We start from the raw sequence: 26,165 nt of genomic DNA, 5'->3' as shown, positions 1-26,165 counted from the left end.
TGCACCCCCCACGCTACACCACTGACTTAAAGGTTTCCAGGAGAGTGGGAAACCACAAGGTTAAAACACAGCACCAAAAACATAAAGCTGTTTAATCACACCACCAATGGAAAGGCAAGATAAAAACAGTCTCAGCATAAAATAAAAATCAGATATCAAGGACTTATGTTCTTAGGGTGTGGAATAGGTGGGACATTCATGAGGCATGGTATAAGATGGCCCTTAAATCCTATAGATGCTCATTTTCCAAAGTAACTCCTCATATATTATAAACTCTTTATATAGTATATTACAAATTATTTGTCTATACCTCTAGCAGAATGAAGACATGTTCCACCGCCGTCACCATTGACAGATAAAATACCACCATCATTTGGTTGTGGAATGGGGATGCAATGCAATGAAAGTTGTTCAGGGAGAGTAGACAGGGAGATATCATGATTTCAACCCTTTAACTTTCTTCTGCGGTGATTAGTTCCAGAAAGATGAGGTATCATCATTTCTGTGAAGGCATTCTGGCTTATAAGATTGGTCCTTAGGAGCTGGCAACGTATAATAGATATCTTTTATTCCTAAACATCAATCAGTTTCAAGAAAGGCGCTTGCTTGCAGAATGGTAATAACAGGAATATTCAGCTAATAACTACCACAAGCATTAAACCACTAGATGACAGATGCGGAGTCGGCTTGTGCAACAAGAACACTTTTTGTAATTATGTCTTCATAACCATTTCCAAACATTTCTTTCTGCTATTGTTTCTATAGCTTTGAACTGAAACCCCACACTGTTTTTTTTAAAATGGAAATATTCACAGAAGTCAATGAAGCTTCTGTTTGTAATGCATCGCTTCTTTTTTATTTAATTGCTTTTTAATTTGCAGCACTTTTTTAAAATGAAAGACTTAAATGCTTTATTTAAAAACAACAACAACAAAGGAAAGCAAGGAACAAAAAATAAATGAGAGGAAGGGTGAGCCAAACAATTCATACCCATACTATGTATGAGACTGTATTTAGGAAGCTAATATTATGGCGCTCTGGAACTATTGCTTTCTTTTGTGTCTTTACTCAGAAGTAGGTCAGAGTAAATTCAATCAGAGTTACACCCTACTGCTTCCTGGATCCTAAAGTGGGCTAGCACAAACAATGCAGCATAATTTTTCCACCTATTACTATAAAGCTAAAGGGACCCCTGAACATTAGGTCCAGTCATGGCCGACTCTGGGGTCACGGTGCTCATCTCTCTTTATTGGCCGAGGGAGCCGGCCTACAGCTTCCGGGTCATGTTGCCAGCAGACTCAGCCGCTTCTGGCAAACCAGAGCAGCGCACGGAAACACCGTTTACCTTCCCGCCAGAGTGGTACCTATTTATCTACTTGCACTTTGACGTGCTTTCGAACTGCTAGGTTGGCAGGAGCAGGGACCGAGCAACGGGAGCTCACCCTGTCGCGGGGATTCGAACTGCTGACCTTCTGACTGGCAAGTCCTAGGCTCTGTGGTTTAACCCACAGCGCCACCCGCACCCATTACTATACTCAAGATTAATTCAGATTTCTAGAAACGTATTTGTCATCAACATGTTTGGGGCCAATGGGCCCATATGGAGAAAAAAAATGGTGTGGGCAGCACACACTGCAAACTGTTTTATCAACTACCCTATTTTCAGGGTGGAGAGAGGCCCCTGTGGGTACTATGGAAGGCCACTGAGATTGCATGTGTGTCCACTGGTGCCATGTTAGCAATCCTTGCTGTACTGTAGCATAATGAGCCTAGAGTAGCAGTTAAGGGTGACCGAAAGAGAAGAGTTACATCATCAATGGACAAAGGGGGGAATTGCATTAAATGTGTGTATGGTAATTGACATACGAATTCAGAAATAATTTCTATAATTTAAATAGAAATACAATTCAATATAGTGGGGAAGACCCCCAGGTGACTTGTGTGCCTGCTCAGTTGCTGGTCAGGTGCTGGCCACTCCCGTGGGCCCTGCGCTGTGATGCTGAAAATCCAAAAAGGATTTTTGAGCCCTGCAGAACCCTAAAATGGACCCCCTTTTCAGCAAAAAAATAAAAATAAAATAAATGGACATGCCCACTTTGATATGCAGCCCCCAAAGCGTTGGCTGTTAGTCGCTGTGCCCACTAGGCACCCCTGCTCTAAATGTAATGGGGTGAAGGAGAAAGTCTGGGGCTCATCCATGCATTCCTCCATGTGTCATTGGCTATATACATGCATACACCTGCCATAACAGTGTCATCCATCCATCCATCTATCTGTTCTTTGGGCTGAAAATATAAAGCACACATGAGTTGGCTATACATGATGTACAGTGGTACCTTGGGTTAAGTACTTAATTCGTTCTGGAGGTTCATATTTAACCTGAAACTGTTCTTAACCTGAAGTGCTGTGCCACCGGAGCACGATTTCTGTTCTCATCCTGAAGCAAAGTTCTTAACCCGAGGTACTATTTCTGGGTTAGCGGAGTCTGTAACCTGAAGCATATGTGTAATGGGAATTGGGGTTGCTTGTGCGTAAACTGCAAACTGCTCCAAGCTAATCGTATAGCTAAACCTTTCCCTGGTTTGACAGCCCTGGTTTGACAACGCGACTGTCTTAGTCACTGGCAGAATCCGTGAGTGGGCGTCTCCTAAACTTCCTCCAACATAGAAATTCTTTGACGCCCAGTCTCCTCCTAGATTCTCTGCGCGGAAGCCTTCTGCGCAGCGTGGGCGTGCCAAGCGGAGGTCCTGTGCTCTCTCCGCTGATTTCACTGGAAGAGTCTCGGAGCCTCCCCTCCGCAGTACTCTCAGCCTCCCCTTTCTCCCTGGTGTCCCCTGGATTTCCTTCCCCAACGGAAGCTCTCTCTCACTCCTTGCTAGTTCCCTCCCCTGCATCATTGGAGCGTCTTACCTCTCCTCTTGCCTCTGATGGCAGTTCCCTGACAATATGTAACCTGAAGCATATGTAACCTGAGGTACCACTGTATATGCTCACAGGAAGGAGAGCAGGCATGCTCACTCTTCTGGGTCTATTAGAGTTTGAGTAAACTCATGCACCAGCTATTCAAATATTACCATCACTACTTGGCTGGTCAGTTAGAGGGGATGCCATTGTTTATCGGATTGCCCCAGTAAGTAAGCTACTGCCTCACACGGATTGACTGTGTATTACTCACACAGACTGGTAAGTATAGTATCTTTTTTTTTTTTCAGAGGGAGGCGGTTTCCCAGCTAGTTTAATTAGCCTAATATACATACTCCCAGTATGCTGGCTTCAGGTTTTGCAGGTCATATTTTGGTTCAGAGTTTTTGCATTGATGAAAGTCAAACAGGATTAGCGGCAGTGCTTGATTTATTCAGAAGCAACACAAAGAGATGCAAGAGAATCCCAACGTGCTGCCGTATCAGATCATTTTAATTGTTATCTAACAAGGGCATCTCAGAGGGTGAGGAGGGTCCTTAATTTTCGTACACAGCGAGTTCCCCAGCCTGCATGAAAGGGAAAGATGGTAATCATACAAAAGTGTGCCTAACTGCGCTCAGCGGATTTCTTCTTTGGAGCAATGCTGGCTGATCAAAACTGAGTTGAATTAACTCTGTTCCATGCACCCACAAAGAACATGCCTGTTTGATCTGAAAACATTTAGCATCAGACCCAACCAATCTTTGCAAGTAACATGCCCCTTTCATCGGAAAATATCAAAGTGTTTTAACAAAAAAAGAGAGAGGTATTACACAGAATCACATCTCACAGGGGACACAGATGCAGGGAAATCAATGCTTTGCACAAATGCAGAGAGGTCTCACCTTAAATATCATCCATACAGGTGAGCACCTCTTGAAATAAAAGGAACGGAGATCTGAAAACATACATGTCTACTACAAGGTAAGAAAGAAGTATAACTCGAGGCGTTAGAGGGGATAGAGTGTTGTCCATTCCCCCTTTCCCCATTGTCATGAGTGTGCAACCTCTCTCCCATTACAAACATCGCTAGGCTGCCCAAATGCTACAAGTGAAAACATTCTTCTCAACTGCTTCCACTGATATCCCATATTTCCTTCAGGATAACAGCGTAGGTATGAAGCCCATTACTAATCCCACATTGATCTGGTCTTCACCTGTTTGCATGCTTCACGTATTAGGCCTGAGGGTTTACTTTATTTACGTAATTTATAACCTGCTCCTTCAACACAAACGTCTGTTTCCAGGGTGGTTAGCAAGGTAGTTAAGAAACAACAGAAGTGCAATAAAAACATAGATAATAAAGCAACACATTCAGTCACGAGACGAGCTAAAACAGCAACCATCCATTCAAGTAGACAGTAAACTCAAAACCGTTCTCATCTTAAAATACAGTGGTACCTTTCTTCTCAAAGGCCTTGGTTCCTCAACGCCAAAAACCCGGAAGTAAGTGTTCCAGTTTTCGAACGTTTTTCGGGAGCCAAACATCTGATGCAGCTGTCAGCTATTGTTTCCAGGGCGCCTGGATGAATCAGAAGCTGCGCCTTGGTTTTTGAACATTTTGGAAGCCAAACAGAACGGATTAAGTTTGGTGCTTTTGTTTTTGCCATTTATTTTGCATTTTTCGGTTAATCCGTTTTTGTAAGTGTGTGAAACCCAGTTCAGCTACTGGGTATTGATTGTGTGACTGTGGAAATGGATAAAAGCCCCCCCATTCAAACAATGACTATCAGTGCAGGTAAGAAAAAATAATAATTTTCATTTTTATCATCTACAATATTGTCTTATTTATTTTATACTAAAGTACATTGATTATTGATTTCATTTTATGGATCAATGGTCTCGTTAGATAATTCATGTTAAATTGCTGCTTTAGGGGTTGTTTTTAAAAGTCTGGAACAGATCCATCCATTTTGCATTACTTTTTGGGAAAGCGTGCCTTGGTTTTAGAACGCTTTGGTTTTGAAACAGACTTCCAGAATGGATCAAGTTTGAAAACCAAGGTACCACTGTACTAACACTGGTGGCTCTTAAAATCCTGGAAAAACAGAAAAAGAAAAGGGGAAAAAAACACACATTTTGCCTGATGTCTGAATGAGAGTAACCAGGATACCACATGACCTTCTCTGGGGAAGGCTTTCTAAAGGTGAAGAGATGTCACCAAAAGGGCTCTCTCTTCAGTGTCACCACCCACATCATTTGAGATGGAGGAGGACATCCAGAAAAAGGCCTCAGATGACAATCTCAGCCTGATGTGGGATGAGAATGTGGTCCAACAGGTACTGGGGTTCTAAGCCATGGAGGGCTATAAAGCTTAAGACCAATATTTTGAACCCAGCTTAGAAGCTTATAGGGAGCCACATGAGTTATTTGAAGACAGGAGAGGTATGATCTCTTTGCCTGGTCTCTGTTACCAGTGTAGCTGCTGCGTTCTGGGCTAGCTGAAGCTAGGAGGGCCCAAAAGAGAAGAAGGTGTGGTTCATGCGCACTAAAGAATGTGTGTGTGTTGTGTGGCCTGGCGCAGTCCAGATCTCTTCCATTTAAGTCCTGGAAATGTTCTATGTACTTCCCTTCCTTAGAATACACAGCCCCCAAGCCAAAGGGGCCTACAACTATACTATACAACCTTTAGAAGACATCTGAAGGCAGCCTTGTATAGGGAAGTTTTTAAATGTTTAATGTTTTATTATGTTTTTACATATGTTGGAAGCTGCCCAGAGTGGCTGGAGCAACCCAGTCAGATGGGCAGGATATAATAACAATAACAATAACAATAATAATAATAATAGGACATCCCTATTTTCATTGGAGAAATGTTGGAGGGTACGGAATAGGTAGAAATAGATTAGAATATAAAGGATATCTGCCTTTTCCTTTCTTTTTTAAGGAAGGAAGTCTTTGCTGTTAATTTTATCAATTACTGACTTTCTTTTCTCAGGGATTTGGTATAGCTAGAGCAATGAACCTGAAGTTAGATTCTGAGCATCTGGTGTTAGTATAGAGCAGAGAGAGAGATTTTAAATAATACTTTTTTTAATGTGTTCTGTGAACTGTCTTAAGGGAATTGAGAAGCGGGGAAGAAAGAGATTTCTACAGGTTGATATAAATATACCAAACAGGAAAATGAAATGTGGGCAACTTTCATGTTATACAAGCAGCTATGAAGAAAAATAATCTTTTTTTAATCTGCAAGATACAGAATATTAAAAAGAGCAATAATAATAATATTCAAAGTTCAACTGGACAGCATCACCTATAATGCCAAAACAAATGGAGTAGAATAATAGTTTTCAGACTCGGGTTACTGTGTCAATGCAGAGACTTGAGCTGTGTTAATTCAACAAGCTTGATCCTGCTTGCCAGAGCATGCTTGTCAATATTTATCACCCAGGGAGCATGTCACGAGTCTTTACAAAAACTCGCTTATAGACAAAACACAGGCGAGGCTGCTGTGATCCTTTTTCTAACATTGAGATTAAACTGTTGAAATTTGTTTTGAGCCTTTTAAAGTAGAGGGGTGTGTGTGTGTGTGTGTGTGTGTGTGTGTGTGTGTGTGTATGTACACACACACGCATTCCTATATACCATTGGCAACTGAAAAGCGATAAAGTGCATTATGCAATTGAAAATGCTGTTCGTATGAGTGTATTAGATACTTTTTACCTTTTAACCTTTATTAAATACTAGGCACTTTACATCTTGGTGGTGTTTCTTTTGCATCAAATGCCGAAATCAACCTTCCATCCTTCTGCTTTGCTGTGATGTTGAAAACTGAGCAAAGTTCATACCAGATGCTTTGGGCAGCCCTTTGATAAAGCAACTGCTGCAGAGACGAATTCACTTACATTTCCAAAATGTTCCCCCAAAATTATAAGGAGGAACAAACTTCCAAACCATCCGTTTGCTTATATCACCTGAGACTATTTGCTTTGTGAGTTGTGCCTGCTCTCTGACTTCAGCATACACTTTCAGGATGGTACAGAAAGCCCTTTTGTTAGGGCTGCCATTCTGAATGATACCCCCAAGCCTGAATTTTCGACTTCCTCTGCTCATCGAAACTTCGTGCATACTCAAAGGAGAGCAAATGGTTTTCTTGTTCGCTGTCCTTCAACTCACAGGCACCCATTGTAGTCTATTTTCTATTCAGATCTTCTGAGCGTGTCTCAGAGATTCACCCCTTCTAAAGGACCGTATGAGTCATGCATGCTCTTTGGCTTCATTGCTGCTGGCACCCCCTTATATATTATGGAATTTGGGTCTTGACACCAACCTTGTAATATTTCTGGTTGACCTCAATGGAGTAAGAGCTCTTTGCCAACCACATTTTCAGTATGTGCAGACATGCTCACAGTTCTCAAGTAGCCCTGCCCCTCCACCCGCCTTTATTCCATTCTCCTCGCTTTATCAATCTGGAAGTGAATAGACCTACTTGCAGGCCGGTGTTTACTTGACAGTTTGTTTGCTTCTAGAGTCATGACGGTAGATCAGTTACATACTTATGATACAAAGGAAGCAATTGTGTCTTGGTGCAAGTGACAATGATGGAATTGAAGCAAGTAATTTCACAGGCAAAACCTTTGAAAGCACCAGGACCTGATGGTCTTTCAGGCAATACACTATGAGAAGTTGCAGGATTATCTTATACAACCATTAAAGGACATTATGAAGATGGTTTTAAATATAGGTGAGCTGCCAAAATCATGGAAGAATGCTTACATAACTTTGGTTCCTAAACAAGACATGTTAAATTGATTGCAAATCAATAAAATAAAAGTGTCTTGGTGCACAGAAGACCATGCCTACCAGAACAACATCACATATAATCATTTCTGTTCTGCATTCCAAAGAAGAACATGATTTGTAGCAATCTACTTGCCTGTTCCACCTTCTCATTCATGAACTCCCTTGACAACTGGGCATTTGTGCCCATTGATGGACCCTCTTACAGCTGTCAGTATGAAACTCAGCAATAATGGTTTCAAAGTATCAGAAGTATTACATGGGAAAGCCTAGAGCAAAATGTTCCACTGCTTTCATTATTATTATTTATTAAATTTCAATATCACCTTTCATCCAAGGATCCAGTTCATAGCATAACAATGCAAAATGAAAACACAAAATAAAATGAAAACAAAGCAAGCCAATACCCCCCCAGTATTTTATTTTTTTGCAATATAATTATTCAACAATACATAGCATAATAACAAACTGAAACAACCGCCCCCCGCAACTGACACTAATGCTATTACAATGACCACACTATTAGATTCATGTTTGAAGGGTTCAAAAGGGTGGGTGGAAGAGCTGACCTTATAGGAGCAGGAAATCATGGGACAGGGGAAATAAAAAGCCCTATAGATACTGTCCAGAAAGACCTAACACAGATATGGCTGCCTATCAGACGAAATTATCTGACTCATTATTACTGCTCAGCATAAAAGATGTACTATTGAATTATTAGGATGCAGTCTATGTGGGGCTGTCATTGAAAGGAGATTGGTAATTCCACAAGGTAAGTCCACAAGGTCGGTGGACCAGAAGTCACAGAAGCAAGTGATTTCCTTATTACATCAACTCTACCAACTTCCAGGTCAGTTCTGGGCCCGATTCAAGGTACTGGTTAGGGTAACCTAACCAGCTTGAAACCTGCCCGTCTAGTAAGCTCTGAAGGAGAGGCTCTCCTCTACATTCCATCAACATTTGATGCACGTTGAGCAGAGATGGATGTGAGGGCCTCCTCAACTGGGGAAGGGTTGTAGCTCAATGGCACAGCAGTTGCTTTCCATGTAGACAATCCCAGGTTCAATCCTCCAAACCTCCAGGCAAGGTTGGGAATGTCATCAGTCTCAATCCCTGAAGAGCAGCTGTCATTGTAGAGAATACTGAAGAAGATTGTTTGACTCTGTATAAAGCTCCTTCTTTTTTTGTTCCACTATGTGTCCAGGCTCCCTGCCTCGAGGTATCCCATCTAGCTGTTTCTCGCTCAGTTTTTCCTCAATACACCAATAGCTTTTTGGTTTGGCTTACTAGGTTTTGGTTTGCTATATTGATTTCTCGGCCGTGTTACACTGTTTGTCGTTCAGGTAGGTGGCCATGTTGGTCTGGCGCAGTCGAAATAAATATATTTTTTTTAAAAAAATTGTCCAGTAGCACCTTAGAGACAAAAGCTTATACCCAGAACAAATTTAGTTGGTCTCTAAGATGCTACTGGACAATTTTCAATTTTATTTATTTATTTCGACTGTTTGTGGTATTTGACTTTAACTGGCTGCTGTGTTATTGTGTTTTTTTTAAAAAAACTTTTTACATATTTTTAATTGATTATGATGTATTCTATTTTTTGTGTCATTGTAGCTTGTCATAAGTCACTCTGGGTATCTAATAAGGAAAACTGGGATATCAATTCTTACTATTTGTTTTTTAAAAAACATGTGCATGCATAATACTCAGCAAACACACCACGTTAATTAATGCAGCCTACTGTGTGTGGAAATGTGAAAGCAAACATGTGTTTGAATCCCTGCATGTGGCAAATTTGGAGCCGGGAAATGGCAGGCAGGAAAGGTCTCAGGTTCCTACCTACACTTCACTTTTGCTGCTCTCAGTCAGTGCTTTGCAAAGTAGCTTTCCATTGAAAGAGACAAAAGGAAGGCCATCATGCTACCAGTACATATGTGGGCATGATATGTGTACAGTGGTACCTCAGGTTACATACCCTTCAGGTTACATACGCTTCAGGTTACACACTCCGCTAACCCAGAAATAGTGCTTCAGGTTAAGAACTTTGCTTCAGGATAAGAACAGAAATTGGGCTCTGGTGGCGCGGCAGCAGCAGGAGGCCCCATTAGCTAAAGTGGTGCTTCAGGTTAAGAACAGTTTCAAGTTAAGAACGGACCTCCGGAATGAATTAAGTACTTAACCCGAGGTACCACTGTATTTTGGCCTCAGCTAACTAAAAATTGTATGGGTCATACCCAATGCTGCAGACTTCTGTGTGTTTCCTCACTGCACCCTTCTGTGCTTTCAAAGTCTGCTCCACAGGGTTGAGGGACCCATCAGGGAAGAAGCAGGGGAAGGAGATGAAACAGAAGTCCCACAGTACCAACAGAACTATGAGCGGAGCATCAGATACAACTCCATGTCTGCTGCACAGTGCACTTTGCTTAAAAGCAAAACAAACAAAAAAAAATCCCTATTTTACAAGGATTAGAGATAGCAAGTGCTGATTTGTGCGGACTCCAAGGCTCTGGAACAAGGTGCTTTGGCTCTTAGCCTAAAAGCAGCACTGGGCATTTCTGTCTGATACTTGGGAGATACAAGGCAACTCGCAGATAAATTTTGTGAAGAATCTCATTCCAGTCATGCCTTCCTTTCCTAATTTCCCTTTTCACTGTTTTGTCTTCTTTTCCTTTTTCCTTGGGGAGCAGGGTGATTGATAGCCTAATCCAACGACTGTATTACAGCTGCCTCAAGTTGGACTCTTTTCCTTATCATTAGCAGTTAGCCTATGGTTAAATTCACAGCTCACTGCTTGGTACAACCCCTGAGATTTAAGGTTCTGGCCTTTTAGAAAATATTTAACATAAAATTGAAATCTTGACATACTCAGAACTCAGTTCGCAGCAAGGATTCCTTAATTAATCCAATGTACTGTGCCATTGTTCTATGTAATACTGTGCCACAGTGAACAACTATCCAGGCTCCAAAAGAAGTATAGCACTAAATTAAACAGACTCTGGCAGAATCTACATCCTAAGGTTGTATTTCCCCCGCTTCCTGAACAAAGTAGATGATTTTGAATATTTAAATTCACTCTCAAGAAATGTTACCGGGGGTGGGAGGTGAGGGGGAGGAAGGATCCCAAATCCCATTCCCTTCTGACTGCAATTCTATTCCCAATTATTTAGGAGTAAGTGCTCTTGAATTTAATGGGGTGTAGGGATGTAGAGGGATCCATTGTGATTTAGTTAACATATGAAAAGCCGGGTGGGGGGGCGGTTTGAATAAAAAAAAACATACATACTAAAGAGAAATGTTGGGCAGCCAATAACAGAACTGTGTGAACCAGTGAGTCCTCAGTTCAAATTAAGCTGCAGACATGAACTCACCAGCTTGCCTAAGGTGAAATGCTATTCTCAGCCAGAACACCCCATCTGCAATGTGCGGAGAAGAATACTGGCCCACCTTGCAAGGCTATTGCAAAAATTAATCAAGCTTTGAACCCCTGAAACACACCAAAAAAGCTAAGTACTACTACTACTACTACTACTACTACTACTACTACTATTATTTATGAGCTTAAAGGTGTCTGAGAGAATGGTCTGCTGCTGTTCGTTGTGAAAATTAAGGCTAGAAATTCCAGGTAAGCACCACTCCCGGCAGCGCGATCCCCAGGGTGCCATCGCGGCTGCCCCCGCCCCGCCCGTGCTGGGAGGCACACCCCGCCCCTGGGATGCAAGCCCCGCCCCTTAAAACAATGCCCATTCATTCTTTTTTAAAAATCTACTTAAGACTGCACATGTGTTGACAAAGGCTGCATGAAACACATGACATGGTGTTGTGTGGGAAGAGTTGCAACTTTTAAGGCTTCTTGTTTATTTAAAAGAAGTGCTGATTGTGAGAAGATTCAGATTATATCCCTCGCCTTTTGAAAAACAGCAACGGAAGGGGACATAGCCCCTGGTCCGTGCTCCATAAACCTTTGCCCTGGTTCTTAAGTCAGTCGATGAGCTGCGAGCTTCTATGGAAATGGCAGCTGAGTCCCAGCTGAAAAATTATGCATCTCATAAGCTGCTATTCTGCGGAAATGTCAAGCTATGGCAGGCCTGTACCTCAAACTCAGCACTTGGCATTTTCCCTCTGTCTGCTTTGTTGCCATGAAGCAAACATGAACAGTGGGGATTAGTGTAGGGCAGGTAGCAGGCAAGCTCACTGTCAAAAATCTATTATTAGGACTCTGATCTCTTTCTGCACAGACCACTGACGGCCGTGCGTTGGAGGGGGTGGGGGGAAGCGAGACGGCATGCAGTACTGCCCTAATGGAATAAAGAGAATTCTTTGTAAGTCTGTGTACATAATGCATGCAAATGAGCTGCTCTAATGGGCAAGCTACACTTAACAGAAATAATAGCCCCAAATTAAAATCGTATCCGATTTGTATTGCAGCCCTGCTCTCCGAGTAGGCTTTCCGTAGCCCCCCGCTCTCCAAAGCAGGCTCTAACGTGCTCTCGCCTATTCTGTCTGATTCTCTCTCCAGGTGCAATTTACCTCCCACTAAAATAAATGGTAAAAGTCCAATTGATTTTAACCGCGCTGAATTGCACCCTCTGCTCTCAGCGCGCATGCATATCACATACATTTCCTGCCTCACGATGGCTGGATTTCGATTCGTGTCTAATGACTAGAGCTGACATCACGTAATCAATAAACAACTTGTGACTTAGAAAACAGAAAGCTCCTTGCCCCCCCCCCCGCCGCTGCTTTCCAGCCAGGTCTCCACCAAGTGATGTGTCAAAGAATAATAATAATAATAATAATAGCAACAAAAAGCTGGTATTCCTTCAGCCTCTTTGCTCTTCAAATTAACATTATCTGTTTCTAAGAGATTTAACATATATGGGTCCTATTGATAACAACATTTATTTCACTGTGTGTTTCGACGTAACAAACGATCTTCTTGATACTTTCCTGTCAGGGTTTCCTCAGATGGTTTAATTACATTATTTGAAAGACAGACAGATTTTTAATATTGTTTTAAAGATTCATTTCCCCTGTTCAAATGAAAACCATGGCAGGAATGTTTTGTGTGTGGCCTCTTAAGGCGAGAGGCAAGATTGTGGGAGTTCTGGGTAAGAGTTAGTTGATGGTTTCTGGTTTTATGTGTTTTTATTACATACCGAAACTATTGTAAACCACTTTGATATTTTTTCGATATGGCAGTATATAAATATTTTTATGCATAAATAAATAAAATACCCCCAGACCCTTCAAACACAGAAATTAGTAGGGAATGGCAAACTTAGCATCCATCCCAACACTTTATCTCTGAAGAAGAAGAAGAAGAAGAAGAAGAAGAAGAAGAAGAAGAAGAAGAAGAAGAAGAAGAAAGATAAAAGAGGCAAAAACACAATTAGGAATACTTATGGTTAGGACCTGAATGTGAACATACCTAATTTGCCCATTAATTTCTGGAGGACCACAGGTTCACCATCATAAGCAACACTTTTTTCTAGAAAAATAGGTGCTGTTACTCAGCGCAAACACCTTCCTCTTTCTCAATGGCGCCCACCTGAGAGGTGCCAGATGTGAGTTCTGGCGAGTTCTGGCTGGAAAAAAAAGCTCAGATCATAACTGATTTGCCAATGTGGGATGTTTTCATGGTGAATGATTTTGGTTTTCTAAGGGTTTCATGTAGGATTATGTGCTGATGTTCTGTAAGGGTATTAATGGAATTTTCATATTCTTATTTTTGCTATACAAGTATGTTTTCTGACACTTAATGTAAATTGTCTTTTTGAAAAGTTGGTGCAAGGTGTAATTTCTGTATTAATTTTACATTCCTCTCAGCTAAAGAAAGCAGCTTTCTGATAGTCACCAAACTCTGTGGCAGCCAGTTCTTTCCCATTCTGCTCAAGACAAAAGATCCTCTCTCATTATATGTAGACAATGTGACATTAATATCATATCCATTAATTAGATTAAGGCAGCTACTATAGACTCTGTTATTAAAAGCAGGTAATTGTTAACTTTTTTTTTTAACCATTCTGGTCACTAAAGGCAAAAAACAACAATGTGGCTGGTTACATGAGACAGGGTCTTTTTAATTGTGGCTCCCCATCACAGGAATGCTCTACCCAGAGTATTGCTGCTGTTGCCAACCTCACAGGATGAAGTCTTTTTAGTTGCTCAGCCCAGTTAGATCTTCTGCCTTATGTTTCTGATTTGGAGATAAATTGTCACCTTTTTTTGTTCTGTTTTCATAAGCTCCATTGTTCTCACCCATCATTAGCCATTCTGAAAGATTTCTGGCTAAACTTAAGTGAAGCAACACTTAGCATCTGTATTGTTCTTCTAGATATTTAAAATGAAGATTGGATGTTGCTGGCATCTCTGAACTCACCCACAGGAGTAGCAGATTCTGATGCAAATCTTTATCCCACCCCCCTTGTCCCTGAGGTAGATCTTCACTCGCCCCTTCTCCCCTGACAAGGAAGGGGCACCATTTTGTGGTTCGCCTCAGGTGCCAAGAGGTTTTGGGCTGGCCCTGTCGCTTGGGGTCCCAGGCCCCCCATCTTGAAATATGATAATTTAATTTTGACTAAACCTGGGCTGCAGATACTCACTTTACTGGACTAAATTGCAACCCAGGGGTGAGGAAAAGCCACCTAGGTTTGGTCATATAGTAATCCATTTATTTCAAGTCTGTCAGTATAGAGGAAACTGCTACATAATTTAAACAATTTATTGGAAAAAAGAAAAAAATGGAGTTATCTGGCACTAAATATTGGATTGGAGTTTAGTGCCATGAGAATATCTGGCACTAAAATCCAAGTGAACTGAAGCAGAGAATTAAAGGCAAATATGTCAACCCCAGCATTACACAGAGTGAACAATAACTGATCTTTTAAGAAACAACAACAAAAATGTTACTACTAGTAGTAGTAGTACCTGAGTACTCAGGTATTCCTGACAAATTTAACTTTTGCAAATTCCAATATGAACTGAACAGACCACTATCTCCCAGGCCAATGTGTGGAGCAGAACTTTATCCTTCAGATTTTCAACCCCCCCCCCCATGATGAATTTTTCTGATCAAAACAATGCATTAAAATGCATTTTTAAATATATGAGAAAACATACATTTAGAAATGCATGTTTTGAGAAGGAAGAACAGGATATTGATGTTGGTCAGGAACATAGATTTAGTTAGGATTATTTCATATTTTACACTTTCTTGCTCATGGAAAGTGCCCAGTCAGCTCCAAAAAGGGAATGTGTTTTCACAAAAAGGTGAAAACTGCTCAAAATCTGGGTTTTAGGTGAGTCACACAAGGTCACACTGACTCATAAATCCTCAGATGTCTGACTAACCTTATCCTCTGGGTGCCAGCATGGACAATCCCCTATTTGTTATGTACTGCAGATGTGTTATATACTATGAGTCCAAATCATGATTTTTATATAAATAATATGAACAAGGCTGTACAATATTATTCCTTAAGGAGAGAGAGAGAGAGCCCTCTTCCTATTGTGCAATATGGCTACCTGCCCTGAATTCTTAATAAAGGGTGGGCAAAATTCAAATAAATAATTTGCATTATTTATAGATTTTCTTTGCTGCCATTCATTCTGAAAAATGGGCTTTTCTTTTTTTTTCCTTTTAAAAAAATAAATAAATAAAGATCAACAGCCAGTAATGCGAACTATATTACTCTTACAAATCTATAATTTAGAGCTAATCCTATTAGAATAATTTATTTCAGTAATACAAAAATAGCATGGCAGCTTGCAAACAGCAGGCTGCCCACCTATAGAACAAATTGTAACCACAATTGCACAGCACAGAAATAACCGCAGCCAGACAGTTTGAACTATAAATCCTTTTAAGTGGAAAGCTTCCAAATAAAAGTGCCTGTGTTCTGCTTTGCACTCTCAGGGCAATCCACGGGACAAATGCTGTTGCGTTTATATTTTAAAACACACAGGCAGTCATGATGGATGGAGACTCGTGGCATTTTGCGTAGGGACGTGCAAAATTCTCTGGGTGTGAGGGACTGGGGAGAGGAGGAATGGTGGAGACCGCCTCCCCAGCCTGACGCTTTCAGAGGAGAAGACGACAGTTCAGAATTACAACAGGGGTTTGAGGGAGGTCACAGCTCAGAGGAAGATGAGGGGGAAAGGCGGGAAATGATGGGAGAGGAGGAGGAGGAGGCAGAGCTGGCTGGCTGACACATTAGCACTAGAAAGCATTCCAGACCCACCATCTCCCAGAACCTGGCGAGCCTTAAAAGTAGGAGAGCAAAGGACTCAGAAGCAAAGGGCCCTCAGCGCCACCCGTAGAAGAGATGACAAATGAGGAAGTGGGAGAGAAGAGGAGTGGAGATTTACTGGGGACAACGCCATTATTCCAAGAGGCTGCATTCTCAAGCCTCTCTCTGTAAATATTGAATAAAAAGTAGATGGTAAGGACCTTTCCTTATCTTATCCGTTCCTGGCAACCTGCCATGGGGGTTGGTTCCTCTGCAACCTGACACTGGGGCATTTCCAAGACAGATCTTCTCTATTATTATTATTATTATTATTATTATTATTATTATTTATACCCTGCCCTCCCCAGCCAAGACCGGGCTCAGGGCGGCTAACACCAAATACAAAAACAATTTTTAAGCTGTGTTTCAATCAATCAATCAAGATTAAAATACAACATAAAAACATTAAAATGCAGCCTCATTTCAGTGGAAACTCAAGTAAAAAACTTTTTTGGGGGATGAAAACGCCAAGTCCTCACCAAGGCTAACTATCCAGACTGGTCCTACATGGACCAGAAAAAAGCCAGGGAAGTCCCCAAAAAGGAGTTCCAACACAGAAGGAGAAAGGAAAGAATAAAGAAAGAGGGGGAGTTAATCAAATTGATTCCAAGCCAAAGCCCAGGCGGAACATCTCTGACTGAAACTCCAATTCCTGGGACCACCTAGGCCCAGCAGTGAGCCTGACTCATGCTCAGACTCATGTGCCCAACATTGAGGAGACCCATCGCTGCACGCTCCTGTGATGTCTTGTGTGCAATGCCTGTAAAACTTCGGGAGGAGGCTGAGCCCAGATCCCAGCACAGTGTGGCTTCAATGACTGGCGGCTCCTGCTCTCTCACACTCAGGAGGAGCCAGCCATTGATGTTCCACCATGTTCAGCCTCCTCCACCCTCTCAACATTCGGCCCCTTGCCAACAAATATTGAGGGGGTTGAAGACTCTTTCAACCCACCTGTGTTCATGCCTGAGCAGGCCCCAGTCTGACAGTGGCTTAAAAAAATTCACAGGTATGCAAACAACCCATGGGGTACCTCGATATTCCCTGGGGAGGAACCCAATGGGCTTTGGCCAGAACTTAAAGAGTCCTGCATTAGCCAGGTATCAGAAGACTGGTGAGTGAAGTAAGCACTTTCAGAACACCTGCCTGCTCTATCGGAAACACAACTTTTCAACAGATTTCTCCTTGGGTGGAAATCTACAGCACTGCTAGTGTTGTTTGTTCCTCACCACTCAAGCTGCAGTGCCAAAGGGAGCGAGCCTGACATGAGCCACTCTGCACCTTCCTCCTCCTCCTCCTCCTCCTCAGGCTTATATATACTGCAGCAAACTGGCTCTTTGGTACAAGAAGAGGAGTGTGTATACATATACCAAGCAATAATCTTGCCTTCATTTCCCCCAAGTTACTCCTGCTCTGAGTCAGAGACTGGGGTTATAGGAGGAAATAATCAAGGTGAGTTTGATGCCCTAGCTTGCCATCGTACAGATGGCCATCAGTCTGTGATCTACTTGTGCATACAACAGCAGGCAGGGAGTCTCACGAAGCTCATGGACACAGCAACCCTTGCAGAAGTCTAAAATGTTCTCTCTGTCTATTCATGTAAGCAGGTGCTTGGGGGAAAGCCAGGAGAACTCACAGGAGCAAGAAACATGAAGTATTAACAAGTTCTACTAGGCAAAGTGTATTAGTGTCTCTTGACGAAGATAGCACACACATTTTCATTCACAGGTATCCTAAGAGGTGAAGTCCCTTCTGGCTCTCATACTGGAAAAGCCAGACCCTAGTGAAAGCTAGGGAAGCCCTAGGCAACGCAAAGAGCCTGAGCTAATAAAAGCCAGAAGGCTTATACCCCCTTGCAACAACACTTCAGAATAGGCAAAGCATGCTTGTTTGTTTTTGGCATTTAGCTACTGCCCTTTCGGCACAAGGGCTCTCAGAGCAGCTTAAATAATCAGTATTAAAGCAGTCCCTGCTCTCAGCATAGCAATCTAAATGACATGACACACAAGGAAAAAGGAATGGGAGGGAGGAGGGGAAAGCAAGCACAAGCTCTTAAAGTTACAGCTGAATAACTGTTTGGCTCTCTTTGGAATTGGTTTACCCATAACCTAAATTTGGATTTTTAAAAAATGAAGTTAATTAAAATCTAGGATAACTTACTGGTCAACTATCAACTTTTTTTCTGAAAGCTACCATGCTTAAGAGCTGAATGAATCAGCTGATCCCCTGCTTATCACTCTCCCATTCAGTGGTGTGTGGTCAGTGGACTGGGGGGGGGGTCTAGGCTAGTCCTCTACAGGGGCAAAAGAAGGAGAACCGCCCCTCCCGGTGTGGGATGTTGGGGGCGGGGCAAACCGCCCAGCATGCATGTGTGTGTGCCGCTATGTACCGCACACGTGTATGTCGCTATGTACCGTGCATGCATGTGTGTCGTATAGACAGTGGCGGGATCCTCTGCTCATGGCTGCAGCAGCAGCAGAGGGATCCCACCATCGTCCGTAAGGTGCTTGAGCGCCGTACAGACGCTGGCGGAGGGTGCGGCCATGAGCAGAGGATCCTCCACATGTGGCTGCAGCGGAGCAATGTTGGTGGCTCGCGCCGCTGCGCCCAGGGGGGTGAGTTCACCGTGGGGTGCCTTCTTGTCACCCCCTCAGAGATGGCACCTGGGGGCAGACCACCCCCCTGCTCCCTTCCTCAACCACTGGTCCCCTAAATGTTCCCCTGGCGCCTCCTTCCCAAAGCCCACAAAGCTTCTGCTTGGCTTAGGGAAGAAGAGAAGAAGAAGAAGAAGAAGAAGAAGAAGAAGAAGAAGAGGAGGAGGAGGAGGAGGAGGAGGAGGAGGAGGAGGAGGAGGAGTCTGGAGTTGATATCCTGCTTTATCACTACCCGAAGGAGTCTCAAAGCAGCTCACATTCTCCTTTCCCTTCCTCCCCCACAACAAACACTGTGTGAGGTGAGTGGGGCTGAGAGACTTCAGAGAAGTGTGACTAGCCCAAGGTCACCCAGCAGCTGCATGTGGAGGAGCGGAGACACGAACCCGGTTCACCAGATTACGAGTCTACCGCTCTTAACCACTACACCACGCTGGGAGATCGATTCTCACACACATGACATCAGGACATCAAGATGTCATGAATGTGACATCTCCCTGCCCATCGCCTTCGCAAGCTGTTGCCTCTGGCCCTAAACGTTCCCCTACGAAAAAATTCACCACACACCACACTGTTCCCATTGAGAACAATGGGACTTGAACCGCTTAAGCTTGGTTGCCCTGCTTAATCTCACTCTCCCACTCTCCTCCCCTGTAAATGCTGGACATTTAAAGCCTTGCTACAAAAGAAAAGAAAAGGGCGGAAGGCTGTCTATTCCTGTTTTCAATACTCTTTAAGTTTAGCTTTGAAAATCTCTCACCCTTTTTCCACAGACCAGGAGGGTTCCTGTTGCGAGTGATATTCCCTTGCTCCCCAAAGAGGTGAATTTCCAACCATGAAAGCAGAGCTTTACTATGGAAATGGGGACAGGCTTGGAAAAGCGCAAGGAGTCCAGGTACTGCTGTAATCTGTACTATACACATACTTAAAAATTTGTGCTGTGGAAGACACGCTTTTCATCATGCAGCAATTTTATAGTTTTATTGGTCTGACATTGCCATGAAGGAATTCAGAAATGGCAGCTTAAAATGAAAGAAAGGGGGGGGGGGAATACCACTGAACGGCGTTACTTATATAAAATACTACTGCAATAGTTCTTTTATTAATTTTTAATGTGCAGCACCCTCTGTGACCTCTTTTATTCTTTCGCTGTCAACATGGCAGACTGGGAAAAAATTGAAGCGGGATAATAAAGCCTAGGAAGTCCTTAACCCCCAAGAGAACGCACGTGGGTTTCCTCTTCCTCTCCTGTCCGTCTGTCTGCGTCTCAGTCTCTTTGCGCACACTTGACGCGCACAGAGATTAAACCGAATTGCTCTATTTTTGCCTCAAGCTAATGCCTTTCTTTGCATTTCTATATTTACTTTAAATACTGCCTATTAAGCACAAAAGTGTATTTATCTGTGCAAGGCTATGGACCAATTTACTGCAGTAAACGATTTCCATACATTTATAAGTCAATTAAAACACACACACACACACAGACACACACACGACACACTCAGCAAGATAATCGCCACAGGACAGCCTTCCTGTTTTTGACACACAATAGAACTACATGAAAGAAAGCTGTTTCCTTTTGTCTGTCCGGCCTGATTCAGCTGCATTTTGCTTGAACAGTGGGGCACCATTATGCGATGAATATTTACCACTGTTTATATCTCCAAGGAGACTAATCTCCATACCACTACAGTCCAGAAGCTCACGGCATTTTCTCGGCAGGACCAGGTTCATGTTGTCACAGCAACTGAGGGCACGGGGTCAAACAGATTAATCCATCAGTGAAAATAAAGCATGGCACGGGTGCACCACAACTCCCCCCACGCCTCCGACAGAGGGTTTAAAATCATGTTTTGTGCAGGCACCCACTGTAGTGTGTGTGTGTGTGTGTGTGTGTCACAAAGGAGTGAGGCAGAGAAAACATTAAATTGGGGAGTGTGGTTTCACATCCCTGGGGGAGCCACTTATGGAAACATGGCGGGAAGGTGGATTTTGAGAGGGAGACAGATGCCAAGTGCAGCACATAAAGAATTCCCACGATGCATTGGGAATGCTTGTATTTTCCTCTGGTGGTGCCCTTTGATTAGCCTCTGTCTAACATGTGGCCTGACAACTGTGACAGAATGAAAAATTCCAGGAAAACTGTGGGTCACGAGAGAAAAGAGATTTCCCCCTTCCTCGGGGTTGACCCTATCACTGCCTTTCGTTGCAGTGTTTCACCATTAAGGAAAGGGCAGCCCAAGAGTGTTCACACTCAATCTGCTCCATCTGTCATGACTATTAGGGAACACACTGGCCAGCAAAAAAGCGCGGAGAACAGAGCAGGCACAACGCCCCTAGCCGTGCTGCAAGTAGCGCCTGATCTTTCGCTGGCCCCAGAGGAGGCGTTTTCGTAGGGAAAGGGCAACACTTACCTGACACTCCGCCGTAGGTAGTCTTCTTCCCCAGCCCGACAGCTGGCCAAGGTGTGCCATCTGCTCTCAGTCCCATCAGCCCTGACACGGTGTTGGTGGCTGTAACACCATCTGCGCCACCTGAGGACAAATTTAGGGACAGACTTAATAAGCTGGAAAAGAGATGCTGGAAGTTATCCCACAGCGGTAGCGCAAGAAGTCCATAAAGCCAAGTCAGCCTTTCTTTCTAGCCATAATCCTCCATCACCCAATTCGTTGTCCTCATATCTTTTTTTTTTTTAATTACAAATTTAGAATTTGTAGAGTGCATTTCAAAGACAGTGATACCTCTGGTTACGAACGGGATCCGTTCCGGAGACCCGTTCGCAACATGAAAAGCCCACAACCTGAAGTGCCGTATCTGCGCAGGTGCACGGTGTGATTTGGCACCTTGTGCGCATGCGCGAAGCGTGATTTAGCGCTTCTGCGCATGTGCGAGCAGCAGAACCAGGAAGTAAACCTTTCTGGTACTTCAGGGTCAACACGGGACGCAACCTGAAAAAACCTAATATGAAGCAAATGTAACATGAGATATGACTGTATCCCAAGGATGTCACACAGAGTAATCTTTACAGCAGCTACTCTTGCCATGGAGCAGGGATTGCTTGCAGCTCCTGGCTAGTGGCTGTGGTCAGAGAAGGGCTGTGGCTCACTGGTACAGCATATGCATGCAGAAAGCCCCAGGTCCATTCCCCAACATCTCCGGGTAGGACTGGGTAATAGCTCTGCCTGAAATTCTGCAGAGATGCCATCAGTCAGTGGAGAAATACTGAGCTAGATGGACCAAGAGTCTGACAAGGAAGGTTCATATGTTCCTATGTTAAGTGCACACTTGATAACAAACCCATGTTTATTTTGATGTAATGCTGGAAATAGTCCAAAAAACCAGAGGGATGCAGCCAGGGAACTCTCTGTGCTCTGGCCTTCTCAAGTGGCCTTTCAGAGGGTACACTATTGTCCAACTCCAATATAAATCATGCCCCCCCTCCATGGAGAGATACCTACAAGGGGAATACACGTGAATTTAATAAAATCTTTCTATGAGCAAATGATGAGTGCTTATGAAGAGTTGCAATAGGATTAACCAAAATAGCATGGTTTTACCTAATTGTTTTGACTGGCCATTCACACAAGGAATGTGTGTTTAGACAATCTGATGCATTTAAAGATTATTTCATGTTTTCTGGATTTTATGCTGGAAATTGACGGCATGACTGAATCTTCATTCAATCAAATGTTAGCCTCCACCCCCAGTGGCCAATTGCATAGGAGATGGAGGGAGGCATGTTGGGTGAGTGTTGAGGAAAGCTATCCCACACCTCACAACATGTAGAACAACTTACAATTATATTCTCCATGCACAAACACAAGGATACTATCCTGGCCGTGGCTAAGTTCCTCTTGGAAGTAATAAGAAACAGAAACCTACACGCTCTGGATAGTGAGGGCTTTGGAACCCTTTCCCCGTATTTCTGTTCTATTTTCCTTTTGAAGATATTTTTGTGGGTCTTTGGACTGAAATAAAGAATGTGTGTATATCCTCCATGCTGTCCCTTTGTTTAAATAGGAGAACGAAACCAATAAGAGCCAGCCCTTTTAAGGACATAATATATTGCCTAAGAAACAATCTGATTATCAATTGCATCAAACAAGCAACGATTTACAATTTTGTATTTTCCTTGAATAAAACAACCATAAGCAAAGCAATCTGGATTTTTTTTGGGGGGGGGTTTATGTCTCTCAAAAGGTTTAGTGCATCAGTTTCTGCTCATGGGTTATATGCTAGCTGGGTCTTCATGAAGTGGAAGAATGGAGTACCCTGTTTCTTAGCTGCTCCATGCTGGCATCTAGACCATGTGATTCTCTGCCCTCTCCCTTTCTAAGGAGAGAAAAGAATTCTATGAGCCAGGAATACATGTGATCAGGTATCAGCGTGGGGTGGCTTGGTTTATATGTGAGGGCATCTGCATGGCAGAAGAAAGCAGGTCCAGAATCAGGGATTGGCATGATTAGACACCTGCTGAACCCCACATCCCAGTGAGGGCTCCACTATCAAGGTCCCCCCTCTAGATTTGCTCCTCTTCTTCCTCACCATCACCACCCGCTTGCTCACCGTCTCTCCCCTTCTGGCCCAAATGGAGTAAAGCAAATGAACAGTGGTGGAAAATAAGGAGAAGGGGTTGCCAAAACTCTTTGTTTGTACTTTGCTTGGCAAATGAGAGTAGGCGGCAGAAATGGTGAGGGTGAGGAGCAGCATCTAAAGGTGCAGGCAGTCAACCTGGTGCCCTCAAGATATTCTGGACTACAACTTTCACCAGCCCCAGCTAGCATGGCCAAATAGTCAGTGAAGCTGTGGGTTTAGGGAGGGCGCCAAGTTGGAGAAAGTTGCAGTAAGGGATTGAGACTTGCACAGAGAATACGATGGACTGAGGGTGTCTTGCCCCCCTTCCACCTCAAACCCCCCCCCAAAAAAAAGACAGCCCTGGAGAAGAAAAGATGACACGACCTCCTTCACCAGGTGAAGGCCCAGATAATGTGTGAACCAGTGGCATCCCTTCACATAAGTTTCTCAGTGAGAAAAGAGGGCAAAAATGAAAATGGCAAATGTCTCGTGTCCCTTAGTAGATTTCTCTTGCTACAACGCCACTTACATGTCCTGATTAATCAAGCTGTGAGCTTATATGACAGGGAGATGCCAAAACATCTGAGCTTGTTACCTTCTTGGGAAGCCCTTGCAATGCTCACAATATCCGTGACATTTGGGGTCAGCTTGGCAAAGAAAGGAATCCGAACAGCTTGCCTCACCCAGCGACAGATGTTGCGCACCAGCTCTGGATCCTGTTCAAATAGGTCAGATAAATACAGTGCATAATTAAAAGTAATGTGATCAAAACTTTCCAACAATCTGCTGCACTGTGGCTTGCTGAAATGATACTTAAATGCTCTGCTTTGCCTCATTATCTTAAGCTGTATCTGCATTCCTTCTTCCCAGTCCAAGGCAGCAAGAAAAGTATGCCTGCCATATATCTGATACCTAAAAATAAAACTCAGAGGGCTGGCAGTATGATGTAGGATTGCTCAAGCTATCACTGTGGACAGCCATAAGTATCAGCTAGTTGAATGCCTCAAATCTATGTGGAAACAAGTGCATGGTCTAGGGCTGGGGCTGGGGGAGGGCTTTCAAAAATGTGAGCCTCCACTTTGAAAAACCCCCACAAAACCTTATGACTCATTTTAAGTGAATCTAGAACCTGTGTTGATCCTTGAAGCGGGTTGCAGTGGGTCGCAAACACAGATGTCCCTCCCCTGCCAATTCTTCTCTCTCACACAGCCACTTTGCGAGGGTCAAATAGTGCACTGAAAAGCACTTGGATATCTGGATTTATTTTTTAACATGATCGGATTTCATTTTATTAAAATGGTGTAATAAGTCGAGCAGCTTTAATTTAACCATATAAGATTGTTTGTACGTAGGATTAAGCTGCTTTGTACCGAGGAATTATGATGAGCTGCACATATATCACAGAAAGCTTAAATGCCACAAATAGGAAGAGAACGCCTTTATCATGGCTGCACCATGGGTGAGCAATTCCACAACAATGCACAAGTCCAAGCAGAATTAAACCTTAAGCGCAGGCAAAAACATCTCATACCAAACTGAAACAAAAAGTCAAAGGCATTTCGCCTACTCAGACTATCTATATTTTGATTATTCTATAGCCCAGAGCCAGCCAACTGGTAGACCTTTGGAGGGGTATGGACCCAAACATGACGGTATCTATTTTTATCTGCCCTCCATGGGAGTTGCCATTTTTATTCAAAATGTTTCCCCACTTGAAATATACTCGGAGTCGAGTGTGGATTTCATGCTCTTTATTCAGCTCATAGTAGTGAGGAGTAATGGAAGTTCCCCAAAAATGTCTGCTTTATATACATTATTTACACAATGGGCCCCACGTGATTGGCTAATTCTGGAATTCTCCTGTAGGCTAATCAGGTTGTAGAATCACTCCCTCCTGGAGTTGGATTGGGAGGCTTCTGCGGACCAATCAGACTGCTGCATTTTGGATCCTATTGTTCTAGGACCAATCAAACTGCTGCAATTTGGATCCTATTCAACTCAGTACATAACACCACTGTTGCAATTTGAAGAAAACAAAGAAAAGTAACCAAGATGTATGAAATTCCACACTTGTGATTACACTTCAGAATTTTGTACGAACCTGTATGCAACCTGTAAATCTAACTTCTGTAGGGCAGGGATCAGGGATCTGTGGCTCTCTAGGGGATGTTGGACTTTAGCTCTCATTCGCCTGGCAAATGGACAGGGATAGTAGGACTTGCAGTCCAATAGCATCTGCAGGGCCATAGGTTCCCCATCCCTGCTGTAGGTAATGCTATTCCTGAGTATAGGTGATTTTGAACAGTGAGCCTCCTACTACTAAGCAGAAATTTGTTTTCAGGTCTGGTGCCAGCATCTGGAGTCCTACCAGGGCCTAAATCTTGCCCTGGGCCTGCCACACAAGGCACTGTGAAGCTGCCACCTTAAGTTTCCCACAATGCAGCATTCTGCGGCACTGTGAGAAGTTTAAAATTGTAGTCACCTGCCACTACCACTAGTGAAGTACATTTCCACCCAGCCCCAACATAGAAGGGGTCCCATGAAGGGCACTTTCCTGCTGGGCTGTGAAAGCTCAGGCTACTCTTGTTTATTATGTAATTTGTTCTGCGGTCAGTTTGTGAGGGGGGTGGGAAGACACTTCAGACCCAAGGACCCGGGTCTGGAGCATACAGTGGTCCTAGAGAACTATCCCGGAGGTAATCAATGCCATTTGAGCCACAGGAGTCTCCAATAAACTAAACAACATGAGTTGACAAAGACGTATTAAGCCTTCCCCCCCCCCCATACCTCCCTCGCCCAAATAGCTCCTAAGCACAGTTATTTTGGAGAGGTCAAATGGTTTCTCTGAACACTCATCTCCTTTGAAGAACGGTTCAGGATGACAAAAAGCTAAATGGGGAAGAAGAAAAAAAATCAACTCGCTCTCTTTAAAGCTAGAAATAGAAATCTTCAA

The 26,165-nt window shown here is 43.3% G+C and overlaps 1 protein-coding gene across 3 annotated transcripts in view; it reads right to left on the bottom strand.

Annotated features, from left to right (window-relative positions):
- Window positions 1–26,165, bottom strand: part of DPYD (dihydropyrimidine dehydrogenase) — a 490,336-nt gene that overhangs the window by 80,822 nt on the left and 383,349 nt on the right. For all 3 annotated transcript variants that reach the window (XM_083510988.1, XM_083510986.1, XM_083510987.1), the window contains 2 exons: window positions 23,808–23,928; window positions 21,052–21,171 (listed from right to left, as the gene is read on the bottom strand). In XM_083510988.1, coding sequence (XP_083367114.1) covers window positions 21,052–21,171; window positions 23,808–23,928 — 241 coding nt within the window. The remainder of the gene's footprint in view (window positions 1–21,051; window positions 21,172–23,807; window positions 23,929–26,165) is intronic.

Source organism: Podarcis liolepis (assembly GCF_965112155.1).
Source record: "Podarcis liolepis genome assembly, chromosome: 6".
In the NCBI taxonomy this organism is placed as follows: domain Eukaryota; kingdom Metazoa; phylum Chordata; class Lepidosauria; order Squamata; family Lacertidae; genus Podarcis; species Podarcis liolepis.
This window is presented reverse-complemented; position numbering and strand designations above follow the sequence as displayed.